The sequence below is a fragment of the Culex pipiens genome, chromosome 3 (assembly GCF_016801865.2).
Source record: "Culex pipiens pallens isolate TS chromosome 3, TS_CPP_V2, whole genome shotgun sequence".
In the NCBI taxonomy this organism is placed as follows: domain Eukaryota; kingdom Metazoa; phylum Arthropoda; class Insecta; order Diptera; family Culicidae; genus Culex; species Culex pipiens.
In genome coordinates this window covers 159,080,251-159,098,322 of record NC_068939.1, presented here as the reverse complement: position 1 = coordinate 159,098,322, position 18,072 = coordinate 159,080,251, and the positions used below count along the sequence as shown (strand labels likewise).

The 18,072-nt window shown below is 47.9% G+C and overlaps 1 protein-coding gene across 5 annotated transcripts in view; it reads left to right on the top strand.

Annotated features, from left to right (window-relative positions):
- LOC120415017 (spectrin beta chain, non-erythrocytic 1) overlaps positions 1-18,072 on the top strand; it is a 166,370-nt gene that overhangs the window by 131,387 nt on the left and 16,911 nt on the right. For 4 of the 5 annotated variants that reach the window (XM_039576409.2, XM_039576400.2, XM_039576385.2 and 1 more), the window contains exons 6-12: positions 43-4,827; positions 4,886-5,031; positions 5,236-5,298; positions 5,529-5,643; positions 10,013-15,799; positions 15,875-16,105; positions 16,165-16,402. In XM_039576409.2, coding sequence (XP_039432343.1) covers positions 43-4,827; positions 4,886-5,031; positions 5,236-5,298; positions 5,529-5,643; positions 10,013-15,799; positions 15,875-16,105; positions 16,165-16,402 — 11,365 coding nt within the window. The remainder of the gene's footprint in view (positions 1-42; positions 4,828-4,885; positions 5,032-5,235; positions 5,299-5,528; positions 5,644-10,012; positions 15,800-15,874; positions 16,106-16,164; positions 16,403-18,072) is intronic. The other variant, XM_039576392.2, reaches the window with a different exon arrangement.

Sequence of the window (18,072 nt, the reverse complement as noted above, 5' to 3'; positions counted from 1 at the left end):
GGTTGGTTTTTGGTCGGGACTAAGCGATCGTTCTACTTGCAGATCGTCAACAAGCTGATGGACGCCGACAAGAAAAAGATGCAGTTCGAGAACCTGATCACGGACCTGCTCAGCTGGATCCGGACCAAGACGGTCGAGCTGGAGAAGCGCAACTTCCCGAACTCGGTCGAGGGCATCCAGGGCGAGCTGCTGGCCTTCAAAGAGTACCGTACCATTGAGAAACCGCCAAAGTACAAGGAGCGATCGGAGATCGAAGCGCTGTATTTCCACGTCAACACGCTGCTCAAGACGCTGCACCAGCCGCACTACACGCCCCAGGACGGCAAGATGATCAACGACATCGAGAAGGCGTGGCGAGCGCTGGAAAATGCCGAACACAATCGCGAGGTAGCGCTGCGCGAGGAACTCCTTCGGCAGGAGAAGCTCGAGCAGCTGAACTACAAGTTTGAGAAAAAGTCAGTATTACGTGAGGGATACCTGAAGGAGATGATCCAGGTGCTGTCGGACCCGCGGTACGGGGCCAACCTGCGCCAGGTTGATGCGACCGTCAAGAAGCACGAGGCCATTTCGGCCGACATTCTGGCGCGAGCCGATCGCTTCAACGACCTGACGGACATGTGCAATGAGCTACACAACGAGAACTACCACGGAAAGCAACAAGTCAAGGAGCGTGAAACTGAGGTCATTACCAAGTGGATGGAACTGCTGGAGTTGCTGGAAAATCACAAAAACAAGCTCACGCAGATGAGTGGGCTGATGAACCTGCTGCGAGAGATCGACGCCACGCTGGTTACGATCCAAGCGTTGAAGGTTCAATTCGCGTCGGAGGACGTCGGTCCGCATCTGCTCGGAGTGGAGGAACTGCTGCAGGCCCACTCCCTGCTTGAGCTGCAAGTGACCACCCTTGGGGAAACCCAGCGGCGTTACATTCGCCAAGGAGAAGCGTACAAGAAAACCGGCACGAAAGACACCAGCCAGCTGGACCAGAAGTTCAGCGAACTGGCCGAGGCGTACAAAGAGCTGCAAGGTTGCAGCGCGGAACGTCGCGCCCGTCTCGACGAGGCGCGTGACTTTTACCAATTCGTCGAAGACCACGAAAACGAGGAGGGTTGGCTGGTCGACAAGCAGCGCATCTGCAAGGCCGGCATAACCGCAAAAGACCTGCGAGCAGTCGTATCTCTCCAGCAGAAGCACAAAGCGCTGGAAGACGAAATGAAGGTTCGCAAGCCAAAATCCCTGCAAATCAAGGAATCCGGCAAAAAGCTCATCACGGACAAACACCCGCGCCGAGCGGACGTCCAAGCCAAGATTGACTCGCTGCAGGAGCACTGGAAGGCTCTGGAAGAGCTGGTCGAAGTGCGCAAGCGGCAGCTAGACGACGCAGCTGAAGCGTACCAATTCTACGCCGACGCCAACGAAACAGACTCGTGGCTCAACGAAAAGATGGCTCTGGTCGCGTCCGACGACTACGGAGTGGACGAACCGTCCGCCCAAGCCCTACTGCAGCGTCATCGTGACCTGCAAGGCGAGCTGAACGCCTACTCGGGAGACATCCTGAACCTGAACCAACAAGCGGACAAACTCATCAAGGCAGGAATCTGCACGCTCGATCTGTCCGCCGAACCCGAACCAGCCCAAGAAATCGAACAAGAAGAATGGGTCAACGAGACGCGACTCGTGCCGAAGGAAGTCTGGGAAGAGGAACCCGTCGAAAGACTAGAACACAAAACCGTCACCGAGAACAAGCTGCTGCCCCACGTCCGCTCCCTCTACCCGTTCGACGGCCAGGGCATGAAGATGGCCAAAGGCGAAGTCATGATCCTCCAGAACAAGACCAACCCCGACTGGTGGAACATTCGCAAGCTGGACGGAACGGAAGGGTTCGTCCCCGCAAACTACGTCAAAGAAATCGAAGCCCGGCCAGTGCCGTGCCTGATCCGCAAAGCGGAAAAGGTCAAGGTAATGCAAAAGGTCAAAAAGACCATCCTGGTCAAGCAGGTCGTGCCCGTCAAACGGGTACGCCCCGCCAAAGCCAGCCAGGTCAAACCGCTGGTGAAGCGACGCACCGACGGCGACAACACCTCCGTCGACAACAACGACAGCGTCGACAAGCGCCAGAAGCACATCAACAGCACGTACGACCAGCTGCAGGAGCTGGCCGAACGGCGCCGGGCACTGCTCGAGGATTCAATCTGCCTGTTCCGCTTCTACCGCGAGTGTGACGACTTTGAAAAGTGGATCAAAGACAAGGAGAAGATGCTCCGCACGGACGACCCCAAAGACAACGTGGAGACCGCCAAGCGGAAGTTTGAAACGTTCCTCACGGATCTGTCCGCTTCGTCGAAGCGGGTTGAAGCGATCGACTCCGACGTGGAGGACTTTGTCCGCCAGGGACACTCCCAGCTGGACAAGGTGAAGGCACGTCAGCGCCAGATCCACCAGATGTGGGAACATTTGAACTACCTGAAGGGTCAGAAGGAGAAGAACTTGGAGGGGGCGTCGAGCGTTGAGCTGTTCAACCGAACTTGTGAGGAAGCAATTGACTGGATGAACGAGAAGATGACCCAGCTGGACACCGCCGAGGTCGGTCCGGATCTCAAGACCGTTCAGGCGTTGCAGAGAAGACATGAAAATTTGGAGCGCGAGTTGGCACCGGTTCAGGAGAAGGTCAACCGAGTTAACCTACTAGGAAACACGGTCAAGAACTCGTACCCATCCGAGCGAGACAACGTAACCGACAAGCAGCGTGACATCCAAGGACTGTGGAAGAAGGTCCAGGAGAAGGCGAAGGAACGACGATCGCGTCTGGAAAACGCCGTTGGCCAGCAAATCTTCACCAACAGCACAAAGGCGCTGCTTGCTTGGATCGAGGGCGTCCACAACCAGCTGAACGCGGAGGAAACCGCTCGCGACGTCGAGACGGCGGAGAATCTGCTCAAGAAGCACAACGACCTCGGCGAAGAGATCAAAACGCACGACGACGAGTTCAAGCAGCTGGCACAGCTGGGAAATCAACTGCAGAGTCGCAACCCTAACTTGGTGGACGTCCCGGAGATGATCCAGAAGCTGTCCGCCGAACAGGAAGCGGTTCAAGCCGGCTGGTTGGTGAAGGAGAAGAAGCTTCAGCAGTGCATCGAGCTGCAGGTGTTTAACCGCGAAGCGGACAAGATTGACGCAACGACGAAGAGTCACGAGGCGTACCTGGAGTACGCCGACCTGGGCAACTCGCTCGACGATGTCGAGGCCATCCTGAAGCGACACACCGATTTCGAGAATACGCTCGGAGCGCAGGACAAAATTCTGCGCAATTTCTCCGACGGCGCGGATAAGCTGATCCGTAACAATCACTACGACGCGAAGTACATCGCTGAACGGCGCGATCAAGTGTTGGCGCGACGCGCGAAGGTTAAAGACTTGGCGCAGAAGCGGCGCAACGCGCTGCAGGCGTCCAAGGATTTCCAGAAGTTCTGCGCCGATGTGGACGACTTGAACGCGTGGTTGGCTGATAAGGCGAAGATCGCCGGGGATGAAAGTTACAAGGATTTGACGAACCTACCTAGAAAGTTGCAGAAGCACAAGGCCTTCGAGCGGGAGTTGCGTGCGAATGAAGGTCAGCTGCGGACGGTCAACAAAGAGGGTGAGGCACTCATCAAGACGAACAACCGGGCGGAGGAGGTCACGCTGATGCTGGCCGCCGTCAACCAGAAGTGGAAGGAGTTGAACACGTCTTCGCTGGAAAAGGGACGTCGCCTGGAGCAGGCATCGCTGCAGCGTGAGCACAACCGATACATCGAGGACGCCAAGAGCAAGCTGGAAGAGCTGGACGCGGCGCTGCAGAGCAAGCAGGTTGGCAACGATCTGCGCAGCTGCAAGGACCTGATGAACAAGCACCAGGTGCTGGAGAACGACATCAGCATGTGGGAGCAGAAGGTGGCCGAGCTGGTGACCTCCGGCGAAGAAATGGCCCACGAGGGACACTTTGACGCGAACAACATTAAGAACGAGACGAAGAAGATTCAGAACCAGTTTGCTAACCTGAAGGGACCGGCGGCCAAGAGGCGCGAAGCGCTCGAGGAAAGCTTGCGATTCCACAAGTTTGTGTTCGAACTGGACGCAGAACTTCAGTGGATCAACGAGCACTTGCCGGCGGCAAGCTCCGAAGTCATCGGCCAGAACCTTCACCAAGCTCAAAGCTTGTACAAGAAACACAAGAAATTAGAAGCGGAGATCGAGGGTCACCAACCGATGATCAACCGCACGCTGACTTCCGCGGAGAACCTTATCAACCAAAACCACCCAGAAACTGCACAAGTCAAGGAACTTTGCAACACGCTGGACCTCGCCTGGAACGACCTCCAGTCGAAAGCCACCGAACGTTCCAAAAAACTCGAACTATCCCTCAAAGCCCAACAATACCTGTCCGAAGCCGGCGAGATCGAGACCTGGCTCGGCGAACGCAACAACGTGCTCCGCTCAACCGACTACGGCCGTGATCGCGACTCGGCGACCAAACTGCTCACCAAGCACAAAGCCATCGAGCTGGAGCTGGACACGTACTCGGGCATCATGTCCGAGATGGGTCACGCCGCGTCGGCGATGGTCGCGGCCAAACACCCGGACAGCAAGATGATCGCCGCCAAGCAGCAGCTGATCGAGAAGATGCTCAAATCGCTGCAGAAACTGGCCGCCCAGCGGCAGCTGCGCCTGATGGAGAGCCTCTACCGGCACGAGTACTTTATGGAGTCGGCCGACCTGGAGCAGTGGATTAAGGAGCAGGAGCAGGCCGTCAACTCGGAGGACTACGGCCATGATTATGAACACTTATTGGTGAGTTTGATTGTTTTTAATTCCGACAACATTAATATAAACATTTAAATATTTCCAGATCTTGAAGAACAAGTTTGACGACCTGAAGCATCGCATCGAAGTCGGGGCGGAACGGTTCAACCAGTGCGAAGAGTTCGCCAAAAAGCTTATCGGCGGCGACAGCCCGTACGTGGCAGAGATTGAGAAGCGGCAGGAACAACTAAGGTATACTTTTGAAGTCTTTACAAAAATGCTCGATGTACATAAATTGCTTGATATCTTATGAATGCTCTCTGTATTTTCTGTCTTTCTACGATTTCTTCTATTCTACTTTTCTTACAACCCTTCTCTCTCTCTCTATACAAATGCATGCTATTCTCTCTGGGGATGCCTTGACTGTGTGCGAAAAATAAAAACTCGTTTTTGTAGTGGAAAGGACCGCGTGTACACCGAGGCCCAACTGGATGTCGTTGAACGGCACGATCAAGTTTGGTAAACCGAGTTCCCATTGCTTGTTTATGTTGTGCTCTCATTGCGTTCAAAGCCATCGCATTGCTACTTGGAAATTCTATCATTAAATTCCATTGTCAAAGGTTTCAGAGATATTCATAACTTCATTTCAGAACATCTTCTAACTACTGTTCCGATCTGCTAAACTACCTTCTTCAAACGAAGTTTTGTACGCAACAGCTGTATTGATGTTCTGTCCGTCCTATTTTCAGCAACTGCTGGCAAAATCTGCTGAAGCAACTGGCTGCGCGGGAGAAGAAGCTGCATGCCGCGGGTGAAATTCATCGATTCCACCGAGATGCGGCTGAGGCTTTGTTCCGGATTCAGGTATGTTTATTGGCCGGTATGCTCACAAATTCACACACTCTTCAGTCATTAAAATTCGCAAAAATTAAAATTCTTGAATTTTGAATTCGCAGAAATTCAAACAAATCTCGGATTAGTTTTCAAAAAGCCGTACGAGCCATTGGTAAACAAAGTCCTTTTTGTATCGGTGTTGGACCTACTTACGATAAACCAATATCAAAAATGCTCGAGATTGTTCATCTACACGTCCTTCAAGTGTCCCAAATTAAAAATAAATGAAATTTTGTTTCATTTTCGAGAAAAGCGAAAATTAGTGTCAGAGGTCACTGTGGCTCTTACGGCTTTTTGAAAACTCACCCGAGAAATAGACAAATAAAATTTGTCAACATCTATCAAATGAGTTTTAACATTTTTTTTTTAATTCTTAAAGCTTGATTTTTGTTGAATGTTTTTTTTTTATCAAAAAAGGTGCAGGTGGTTATGTTACACATGACCAGTATGACAAAGAACTGCAAGATGATTGTTGTAATTTTCGATTAGAATGTCCGGTCCAAATTTCCCCCCTCATAATTAACGTCCTATCAAACTAAGAGGACGGAAATGGCAAGTGGAGCTGAAATAGAAATCGAGGTGAAATCAAATGACTTTCCTTCACCACTCGAAAGTTACCAAGATGCGGGAATGTTTTTGCAAGGCCGCAAGGAAATTTGAACAGCTGACATTAAAACTGCCCTTTATAGGGCTTTAAATGATAACGAGATAGTTATTCTAAATTTCCAGAAACCGATTTTCGCAGCGGCACAAAAAATGTGCACCGCAGTAATCTATTTATTACTTCCTTCCTAATAAGCAATTTATTTTAACTGCTTAACTTCAGATAATGGCCAAACGCAACTTTTTATGTCCAGTATCAAAAACCATAAAGTTTGATACCCATATTGCCCCAACTCATACGGCCCGGCAAATGTCCCCTCATCGGAACATCCGCGGGGCCTCCGGCCACTCCGAATTGTGGCCACTACTGCCGAAATGTCAAATTTCATGTCCAGTAACAAAAACCATAAAGTTTGATACCCATATTGCTTCAACTCTTACGGTCCGGCAAATGTTCCCCTATCGGAACATCCGCGGGGCCTCCGGCCACGCCAGTCCAGGTGGTGGCCAGTTCCAATGATCGACTCCCGCGACTGGAATGTCTTAGCTGGTCCTTGCCTCCAAGCCATCTGCTCCCGGACCTCCAGGCCGTCTGCTACCGGGCCACCAGGCCATCTGCTTCTGATGTGTTCTCGTCGACGTCCAGCAATAGAATGAATTTTCGGGACCGACTGAGCCTCGTTTTGTTGCCTCGTCGACGATCCGAAAATTATGAGGTGGAGTGGGGGTGATTTTAGATACATCAATCTCACGTCTCTCGATTGACTGCTTGGGAAACGTTCGTTTATCCAACCAGCGTGCAGCAAAAGGAGGGGAAATTTTCCGAGAGTGGAATTCGTCACGTAACGTTTTCGCTTCGCGAAAATTTTGGATTGACACCACGTATAGAAACCTTAGGACAAAGTTCTTTGTCAAAAACTTCCTAACCCTTAAAAAATCTCATAATTTCAATAAAATAATCATTTCATTTTTTAAATTCTTAAAATTCTTAAAAAAAATTAATTCTTGAAATTTTTATTTTCTGTTCGAAATTCATGAAATTCTTGAAATTTTGAAATTCTTGAAATTGTTGAAATTCTAGAAATTCTTGAAAATGTTAAAATTCTTAAAACTCTTAAAACTCTTGAATTTCATAAAATTCTCGATTTTTTTTTTAAATTATTAAAATTTTTAAAATTATTAATTTTTTTTAAAATTATTAAAATTCTCAAAATTTATGAAATTTTTGAAATTCCTAAACATTCTATAATGTCCATAAATTCTTAAAGTTCTAGAATTTCTTAAGAATCTTAAAATTCTTGATTTTTTTTCTTAAATTCTAAAAAATTCTTGAAATTCATAAAAATTTTAAAATTCATGCAATTCTTGAAATTTTGAAAGAAAAATTATAATTTCCATAAATTCTTAAAATTCAATAATTTCTTAAAATTCTTGAAATTCTTAGGATCTTTAAAATTTTTAAAATCCTTGAAATCCTTGAAATTCTTAAAATCCCTGAAATTCTTAAAAAAATTTAAATTTCTGAAATTCTTAAAAAATTAAAAATTCTTAAAACTCTTAAAATTCTTAAAATTCTTAAAATTCTTAAAATTTTTAATATTCTTAAAATTCTTGAAATTCTTGAAATTCTTGAAATTCATGAAATTTATGAAATTCTTGATATTCATAAAATTCATAAAATTCTTGAAATTCTTAAAATTCTTGAAATTTTTAAAATTCTTCAAATTTTTGAAATTTTCTAATTTTTTTAAATTCTTGAAATTTTTGAAATTTCTGACATTCTTAAAATTCTTGAAATTCTTGAAATTCATGAAACTCTTGAAATTCATAAAATTCTCAAAAAAATATTCTTTGATAAAAATCTCAAAATATTCAAGATTCTAAAATTTCCTAAAATTCTTAAAATTCGTAAATTTTTAAATTTCTTGATTTTTTTGAAATTCTTAAAATTCTTAAAATCTTAAAAATTTTAAAATCCTTAAAATTCTTTAAATTTTAATTTTTTTTGTCTTAAAATTCCTGAAATTCTTAAAATTCTTAATATTTTTAATATTCGTAAAATTCTTAAAATTCTTAAAAATTCAGAAAATCAAAAATAAAATGAATGAAATGAAATGATTATTTTAAGTCTACAAACATTACAATTTAAAAAAATCTGAAATATCTGAAAATAAAAATAAAATCAAAAAATGTAGAATTCAAAACAAAATACAAATTCAAAAAAATCAAGAAATTTTTAAAATTCTGTTTATTTTAATTGCTAAAATTCTAAAAAAAATCCCAAGTTTAAAAGTTCTACAAATTTTTAATATTCTGAGAAATTTAAAAGTTCTGAAAAAAATAAACTACCTCTGCCTTTAGTAGTGACATTAGGTGGGGGTAAGTTTGGAAAGAAATATAGTGTATGACTTAATTTCTCCTCCAGACTCAATGTCACCCCTGATAACGGATTTGAAAATTCTAAAACTTACATAAATAATATGTTTTGAATTTTTGCATTTTTTGAAATTTTGATTTTTTTAGTTCCAGAAATTTAAAATCTATATTTTCTAAAATTTTAAAATTCTAGGAATTCGGAAAATAAAAAAACAGAAAATTCTACAATTTAAAAAACTACAAATAAAAATAATTCAAGAAATTTTTTAAATTCTATTTACTTCAATACCTTTAGTTCTAAAAAATCCTAAGTCCAAAAGTTTTACAAATTTTTAATATTCTGAAAAATTTAAAAATTCAAAAACTTTAAAAAACTCCAAAATCCTAAAAAAATAAGAATTGCAATAGCTCAAAAAATTATACAAAATCTGCCTTTAGTAGTGACACTAGGTGGGGGTAAGATTGGAAAAAATGTAGTGTATGACTCAATTTCTCCCCCAGACCCAAGGTCACCCCTGATAACGGATTTAAAAATTCTTAAACTTATATAATAAATATATTTTGAATTTTTACATTTTTTGACATTTTGAATTTTAAGTTCCAGAAATTTAAATTCTATATTTTCCAAAATTTTAAAAGTTTTAGACAATCTAAAAATTTAAAAAAAATCTGGAAATTCTACAATTTAAAAAAACAGCAAATTCAAAAAATTCAATAAATTTTTAAAATTTTAGTTATTTTGATTCCTAAAATTAAAAAAAACCAAAGTCTAAAAGTTCTACAAATTTTTATTATGCTGAAAAATTAAAAAAAATCAAAAACTTCTAAAAACTCTAAAGTCCTAAAAAATTAAAAATTGCTAAAGTTCTAAAAATGATACAAAATCTGTCTTTAATAGTGACATTAGGTGGAGGTTAGATTGGAAAAATATAGTGTATGACTTAATTTCTCCCCCAAACCCACCCAATGTCAATGTATTTAAAATTTATGCATTTTTTGAAATTTTGATTTTTTTAGGTTTTTAAATGTTTAAATTCTGGAGTTTTTTTAAACCGCCTTGAGTCAGGGGTATTAAAAAACACCCAAAAAGCAAAAACTAAAAATTTGGTTTATTGGACCTTTTCAAAAAAAATCCAGCATTTAAGTTTTTTATGTTTTGAAATTATAAAATTTCTGAATCTGATTATAAAAATTCAAAATTCTTTTTTTTTTTAATTTTCGGTATATATTTTTTAAACAATTTTAAAATTGTGTTGTGTATTTTTTCATTATTTACCTTTTTAATGTTGTTTTGTTTGTATTGATAGAACTCAGTCGAAATTCTTTAAAATCCACCCTTAACTAAATTGTAACCTTCCAGGACAAAAACGCCGCCCTCTCAACCGAACTCGGCAAGGACCTTAACTCAGCCCTCGCCCTAGCCCGCAAGCACGAAGCGTTCGAAAACGAACTCGTCGCTCTCGAGGCCCAACTCCAATTCCTCGTAGACGACTCGCTCCGCCTGCAGGCCAAATATCCCGGCGACAACGCCAAGGCCATCGCGGCCGAGCAGGAAAACGTCATCCAGGCGTGGAACGTACTGAAGGAAAAATCCGCCCTGCGCAACGATCAACTGCAGGCCAGCTGCGATTTGCAGCACTTTTTGACGCAGGTCCGGGACTTGATGTCTTGGGCGACGAACCTGCGGGCTGCGCTGCAAGCGGAGGAGCACGTCAGCGATGCTACGGGAGCGACGGCGCTCAAGATTCAGCACGATGCCATTTATGGTGAGATTGAGGCGAGGGAGGAAACGTTCCGCTATTTGAATGAGTTGAGCGATTCGATGGTTCAGACGGGGCACTACGCCGCGACGGAGGTTGAGGAGAAGTGTTCGGCGTTGTTGGATGAGCGAGCGAAGCTGCATTCGGCTTATAACAAGAAGAAGATATTGCTGGAACAGAAGATTGACTTGTTCTGCTTTATGCGGGACGCGAAGGTGATTGACAATTTGAGCAGTGGTCAGGAGGCGGCGCTGTCTAGTTCGGACTTTGGGCAGACCGTTGAGGTTGTGCAAGATCAGGTGAAGAAGCATGACGCGTTTGAGAAGTTGATTCAAACTCAAGACGAGAAGGTGATGATTCTGCAGGACCATGGAAGGAAGTTGGTGGAGCAGAACCATTACGACAGTGAGAACATCCGGAGGAGACTGCGGGAGATCGTTGAACGACGACAGAAGATTAAGGAGTTGTGCACGCTGCGACGGCAGAAGCTTCAAAATGCACTGCTTTACGCGCAGTTTATTAGAGATTGTGCGGAAGCTGGAGCGTGGATCAACGAGAAGCAGAAGAAGCTGGAGGCAGATGCGAGCGGCTTTGCCGATGTGACGAATATGGAAGACAAGGTGAAGAAGCTGCAGAAGCACCAGGCGTTCCAAGCGGAAGTGGCCGCTAATGAGGGACGTATCAAGGAGGTTAATCAGAAGGGACAGACATTGATCGCGAAGCGGCACGAGTGCGCTCCGGAGATTGAAGAGGAGGTTCGCAAGCTGAGCGAGTCGTGGAACGTTCTGCTGAATGAAGTTGCGTCTCGTGGACGTGGGTTAGAGGAGGCGCAGGACATTTTGGAGTTCAACAGTCAGCTGGACAAACTGGAGGCCTGGATCCGCGACAAGGAGATGATGGTGCACGCAAGTGACACTGGGCGGGATCTGGAGCATTGTAACGCACTGAAGCGCAAGCTGGACGACGTCGACTCGGATATGCGGGTTGACGATCAACGAATCAAGACCATCAACGTGTTGGCAGACAAGTTGCTAACCCAGGAGAAGGCCCCGAACGAGGCGAAGAACGTGCAGCAGCGGAGGAACAACTTCAACAACAAGTGGAAGTCGCTGCAGGGCGCCCTCAACAAGTACCGCGAGCTGCTGGACGGAGCGTACGAGATCCACGTGTTCAACCGGGACGTGGACGACACCGCGGAACGCATCGGCGAAAAGCAGCTGGCGATGAGTGTGGACGACACCGGCCGTGACTTGAACGCGGTCGAGTCGCTGAAGCGCAAGCAGGACGCCATGGAGCGTGACATGACGGCGGTTCAGCAGAAGATTTCCGAACACGAGCGAGGCGCAAGCACCCTGGTCGAGAAATACCCCGACAATGCGGTCAACATCGAGGAGAAGCTGGTCGAGCTGAAACGCCAGTGGAACAACCTGCAGGAGGCGAGCGTGCTGCGAGCGGACGCGCTGGACAATGGCTACACCGCGCACAAGTTCACCGCCGACGTGAAGGAGCTCGAACTGTGGACGAACGAAATCATCAAGAAGATGGACTCGGTCGCGAATCCGACCACGATCGCCGAGTGCCAGGCGCAGATTCAGCTGCACCAGGAGCGGAAGGCCGAAATCGATGGGCGGGATAAGATTTACAAAGCGCTGCAGGAGCACGGCGAGCGGTTGGTGGCGGAGAACAAAGCGAAAGGAATCAAGAACGATTACGTGGAGAAGGCGCTGCGCCAGCTGGAGGATCTGAACAAACACCTGCACGACTCGTGGAAGGGTAAGGATCGTGGGCTGAAGGAAGCGCACCAGCTGCAGCAGTTCAAGGAGCAAGCCGATCAGATTGAAATCTGGCTTGCGAATAAGGAGGCCTTCTTGAACAATGACGACCTTGGGGAGTCGTTCACGGCGGTGGACGCACTGATCAAGAAGCACGAAGGATTCGAGAAGCTGCTTGCTTCCAGCAGAACCGAAGATTTGGAGAAGTTCGCGGAGGAAATTCTAGCTGAAAGTCCGTTCGAAGCCGACGTCATCAAGCAACGATTGTGCTCCGTCCTAGCGAGGAAAGAGAAGCTCCTCGCTTCTTCCGCGACGCGGAAGCAAAAGCTGCACGAGTCGCTGCAGCTGCAGCAGTTCCTGCGCGGTCTGTACGAGGTTGCCAAGTGGATCTCGCAAAAGATGCAGGTTGCGCTGGACGAAAACTACCGCGAGCCGAGCAACTTGCAGAGCAAGATCCAGAAGCACACTGCTTTTGACGCGGAACTGGGGGCCAACTCGAGTCGCGTGACGGCGATTATTGAAGAGGGCGAAACGCTGATCAACGCCGAGCACTACGCGAGCGCGCTGGTGCAGGAACAGCTGGACATTCTGGAGGCGGACTGGCAAAAGTTGCGGGAAGCTTCCCGGGAGAAGAAGGAGCGGCTGGGTGAGGCGTACGAGGCTCGGATGTTCGAGCGGCACCTGGATGACTTTAACAACTGGATGGACGAGGTCGAGCAGCAGCTGTCTTCCGAAGACTACGGTCGCGATCTGGCGTCCGTCAACAATCTGCTGAAGAAGCACGAAATGCTGGAAGCTGATGTTGCTCATCACTTGGAGACCTGCGAGCAGACAAAGGCCACCGACGATCGGTTCCTAGCGTCCGACCACTTCATGAAAGACGAACTGCACGAAAGTGCCATGCTGACGATCAAGCGGTATCACTCGCTGCACGAACCAACCACAATCCGACGGGACAATCTGGAAGATTCCCTGCAGCTGCACCAGTTCCTGCGGGACGCCGAAGACGAGCTATCCTGGCTGAACGAGAAGGAACCGCTAGCGGCGTCCAAAGACCTCGGCAACAGCCTGACCGCCGTGCAGAGCCTGCAGAAGAAGCACCAAGCGCTGGAGGCGGAAATCCTCTCCCAGGAACCAACCATCTCCGCGCTGATTCAGCGTGGTCAGCAAATGATCCGCGACAACCACTACGCGGTTGAGCAAATCGAAACGCAGTCCAACCTGCTGCAGCAGAAGCTGATCAACTTGAGAAATCAGACGAACGTGCGCCGACTGCGGCTGCTGGACGCCGTCGAGAGTCAGCAGTTTTACGCCGAAGCGAACGAGGCGGAGTCGTGGCTGCGCGAGAAGAAACCGATCATTTCTTCGCACGACTACGGGAAGGACGAGGACTCGGTGAGTTCGCTGCAGAAGAAGCTGGACGCGCTGCAGCGGGAGCTGACGGCGTTCCGTCCGACGGTGGAGAAGATTGACAAGTTGGCTGGGGGGCTGCAGGAGCGGGGCCACTTTGACAGTGAGAAGATCAAGACGAAGAACGACAAGATTCAGTATCAGTTCCAGGAGTTGAACCGACTGGCTGGGGAGCGGGAGAAGAAGCTGGCCGAGACGAAGAAGCTGTTTGAGTTTATCCGGGAGATTGACGATCTGCAGGAGTGGATCGATATGCAGATGACGACGGCGGGGTCGGAGGAGTACGGGACGGACGTTGAGCACGTTGAGCAGTTGACGACGCAGTTTGAGTCGTTTGTGTCGAATATCAACGCGAACGAGGCTCGCGTAAATGCGTGCGTTGCGAAGGGGAAAACTTTGTTGAACGAGGGAAATCCCAACAAAGACCTGATCAAGGCGAAACGTGACGAAACGAAGCAGCTGTGGGAGGAGCTGAAGGATTTGGTGATTGCGAGACAGGAAGCGTTAGCTGGGGCCAAGCAGGTTCACCTCTTTGATCGTACCGCGGACGAAACGATCAGCTGGATAAATGAGAAAATTTCCGCCGTCCTGTCGGAGGACTACGGCCACGATCTGGAGACGATCCAGGCGTTGGTGCGGACGCACGAGAGCTTCGAAGCCGAACTCGGTGCGATCAAGGAGCAGCTCGAGTCGGTCGTGAGTGAAGCGCAAAAGCTGGGCGATACCTTCCCCGATGCCAAAGAACACATCGAAGTGAAGCGGGACGAAACGATCGAGGCGTGGTCCGAGCTGAAGGAGAAGACGATCCAGCGCAAGGAGAAGCTCATGCAGGCGGAACAGCTGCAGGCGTACTTTGACGAGTACCGGGATCTGATGGCGTGGATCAACGAGATGTTGGCGCGCATTACGGCGCCCGATCTGGCCAAGGACGTTGCTGGGGCGGAGACGTTGATCGCGAAGATTAAGGAACACCGAACTGAGGTGGACTCGCGCAGTGAGGCGTTCGAGACGTTCTACAAAACCGGATCGAAGCTGATCAAGGACGGACATTTCTTGGCGAACGAGGTTCAGGAGAAGATTGCCGTGTTGAATCAGCGGAAACGCTTGCTAGACAACACGATCCTGCAGCGCGCCGAAATCTACGAGCTCAACTTGGACACGCAGATCTTCCTGAAGGAGGCGGAGGTGATCGAGAGCTGGATCATTTCGCGACAGGTTCAGCTGAAGGACGGCAAGCTGGGCGAATCCATTGCCCAGGTGGAAGACCTGCTTCGAAAGCACGAGGACTTTGAGAAGACCGTCGCCGCCCAGGAGGAGAAGGTCCTGGCGCTGAAGCGAATCACCCTGCTGGAGCAAAAGTTCAAGCGACAGCTGGAGGCCGAACAGGCCGCACGAGTCGCCGAGAAGGAACGCGTCGAGCGCGAACGCCACGAAGCCCTCAAGCAAAAGGAAGTGCAGCGAATAACCGAGGAACGTCGTCGGCACGACGTCAATTCGTCGCCGTCGGTCGTGAACGGCTACTCGGGCGGTACGCCCAACAACAAGTCCGCCACCTCTAGTCATCTCTCGCCAGCTTCGGCAGCCTCCGCTGTCGCCGTCGGCGGATTCTCCAAGGAAGCGCCCGAAGTGTCCCCGGTGCAAAAGTCCAACTCGTTCGCCACGATGCTGCAGGAGCGACTTCGCCGCGGATCCGAGGGTAACATCAAGCGGGCCGAGAGCATGAAGATCGGCCCGAAACCGGCCAAGCGTACGCCGTCGTTCACCACCAGGCGGAGGGCACAGAGCTTCCGCAAGAATCAACGCGGCAGTGACAGTACCGAGTCCGACCTGCCTCCGGTGGAGATGCAGGGCATGCTCGAGCGCAAGCACGAACTCCAGTCGGGAGGCAAGAAGGCACCGGTGCGGTCGTGGAAGCCCTTCTACACCGTGCTGTGCGGCCAGCTGCTGTGCTTCTTCAAGGACGTGGAGGACTTCTCCCAGAAGAAGGCCGCCACCGCTCCGGTGAACATCCTGAACGCCAAGTGCGATCGCGCCGAAGACTACACCAAGAAGAAGAACGTGTTCCGACTGGTCTTGCTGGACGGGTCGGAGTTCCTGTTCCTGACCGGCTCGAAGGAATCCATGAACGAGTGGATCAACAAGATCGCCTTCCACGCCGCCCTCCCGCCAAACCTGCAGCTGATGAGCTACGACGAATCCGTCAAGGTAAGTCCTCAATTCTCTACCCAATTTCACTGAATAGTTGCTAGAAACATCCTCCCTTCCCCTTCCCCCTTGTAGCAATCCCCCGGCCTCCAGATCAACCCCGCTAGCCCCATCCTGGACCGTAGCGACGCCAACTCGTCCATCAGCTCGCGAACCTCGTCGCCCGACTCGCAGCGGCGGGACTCGCGCGCCTCCCTCAACAGTGCCAAATCCGGCGGCTCCGGTAGTAACGCTAGCAGCGGCTTGCAAACCCCCCAGATCAACTTCCTGCAGAAGCAGAAGGAGCTGCGCGAGCTGGAGAATCAGGTTGGAGCTCACGGAGATTTCCCCGAAAGTTTAACCCTCAACTCATTCCTAAATTTCAGCAACGATTGTCTCAACAGCAGAACCAGCAGCAAATGAGCCCGACGGGAGGAACGACGCAAGAGTTTTACGGACTGGCGGACAAGCCGCCGATACCACCGAGGGGGGTGCCACCGCCGGTGCCGCAGCGGCAGTCCAGCAACGAGAACGTGCTGAACAACAACAACAACAACAACGGCGGTACAGTACAAATTCGGCCCAAGACGAGTAGTGGGAGTAGTGGCAGTTTCAACGGAAATGGTGAGTCAAACACGCGGGGTTAACCCTCTACTGCCCAAATTTTTTTTTTCGATTTTTTTTTTCTCGTGTTTAGGAGGTCATTTTGAGCAACTTTTGTTCTACGAAAAACTTTACTTCTTTTGTTTTATGTTTTACTTATTTTATTTTTAGTATTTTCATTTGCATTTATCTTATTAAGTTTATGTTTGTTGTTGGTAGTATTTGGCCTATTATACCAAATCCTATCATTACATTTTGCCTACCTATCTATTTTTTTTCATGATTTTACAGTCACTATTTCCATTTTGTGCGTGTTTTTCACGTTTTGCCTTTCTTACTAAAGAAAGGTATAGGTTTTCTGCTACACAAAAAGAAAAAATACTCTAAATTTAAAAAGATCGTTCGTTGGATTAAAAGTGGGTTCGTTCAATAATTACGTCCATGAATAGGGGGAGGGGGGGGGTCTGAGGTTTGTGACAGCCCATGTTAAAGGTATAGGAAAAGTGCGTGACGGGGGGGAGGGGGGGGGTCTGAAATCCTGAAAATCTCTGGACGTAATATTTGAACAAACCCAGTTCGCGTTGGTGAATATTCGTAGAAAGCTCAAACTTTTTAATTTAAAAGTTGGAAAGTTGTTGATACTACCATGCATTTCTGGAACAAAATCGTTGTATCGGTAAAAGTTTTTTGCTTTTAATTTAAGAAGAAACTTTTTATGGCATGAATAAATAACATTTAACATTACAGTGATGATTTTCGAAAAATGTGATGGATTTTATTTCAATATTTTAATATTGAAACAGTTGCTATGTTTTTTGTATTCAACGCATCTGCTTCTGGTAGGCTAACTTCCGCGTCCAAGCTGAACCGTTTTTACGGTACGCCACCGGTCACGTCCGAAGGCTGAGCAGGTTACGGATGGACGTTTCGTTGGGCAGCAACATCGCGGCCTTCATTTTGGAGCGCGACAGCGTTGTAGAGAACAGGGTGGTCTCGTTGCCGGCCATCATCAGGACAGGCTTGGAGGAGTTGGCCATTGGTTGTTGATTCGGGAAGGGAAGTCGACGTTTTCCGGCTGGGAAGTAAAGCGCCTGAACGGATAGTTCCCGATCACTTCGTCCTCCTTCGAGAATGACACAGATGTTCCGACTCGCCGTCAAAGTTCATCCCGCCGAAGCTGCGTTTGTAGGCGGTAGTTGCTAAAAGAGTTTGAAAGTAAATGAAATTGGTGAGACACTGAACACATTCTCAATACTCACCGGTGACTTCTTCGGTATTCCAGGTAGATGTTCTTGATCAGGTTCGTCGGATCTCGCTCCAACCTCTGGAAGTAATCCGAGTACGTCAACTCCAGGACTTGCGGCTTTCGTACAGACGGTCCATCCAGAACTGGTGCAAACTGTTCTTCTGGATGTTTAGGTAATAATCGTCAAACATGTCCCGCAACGAGAAATGGACTGCGGACCCTCAGGACATCCCACACTGTCCCGTCATCACTTCCGGCACATAATGCTGCTGATGGTCGTAAACCGCCGGCACCGAGTGCAACATCCGCGCTGACCACCTCCGATTATGGCGCTTCTCGTCGTTTCCCTCTTCCGTCGGATCCTTCTCCTCACCGTTAAAATTTACTTTATCGTACTTGTTCGAAAAGCGGATGTAAATCTGCTTCAACTTCAATTTCGTCCACC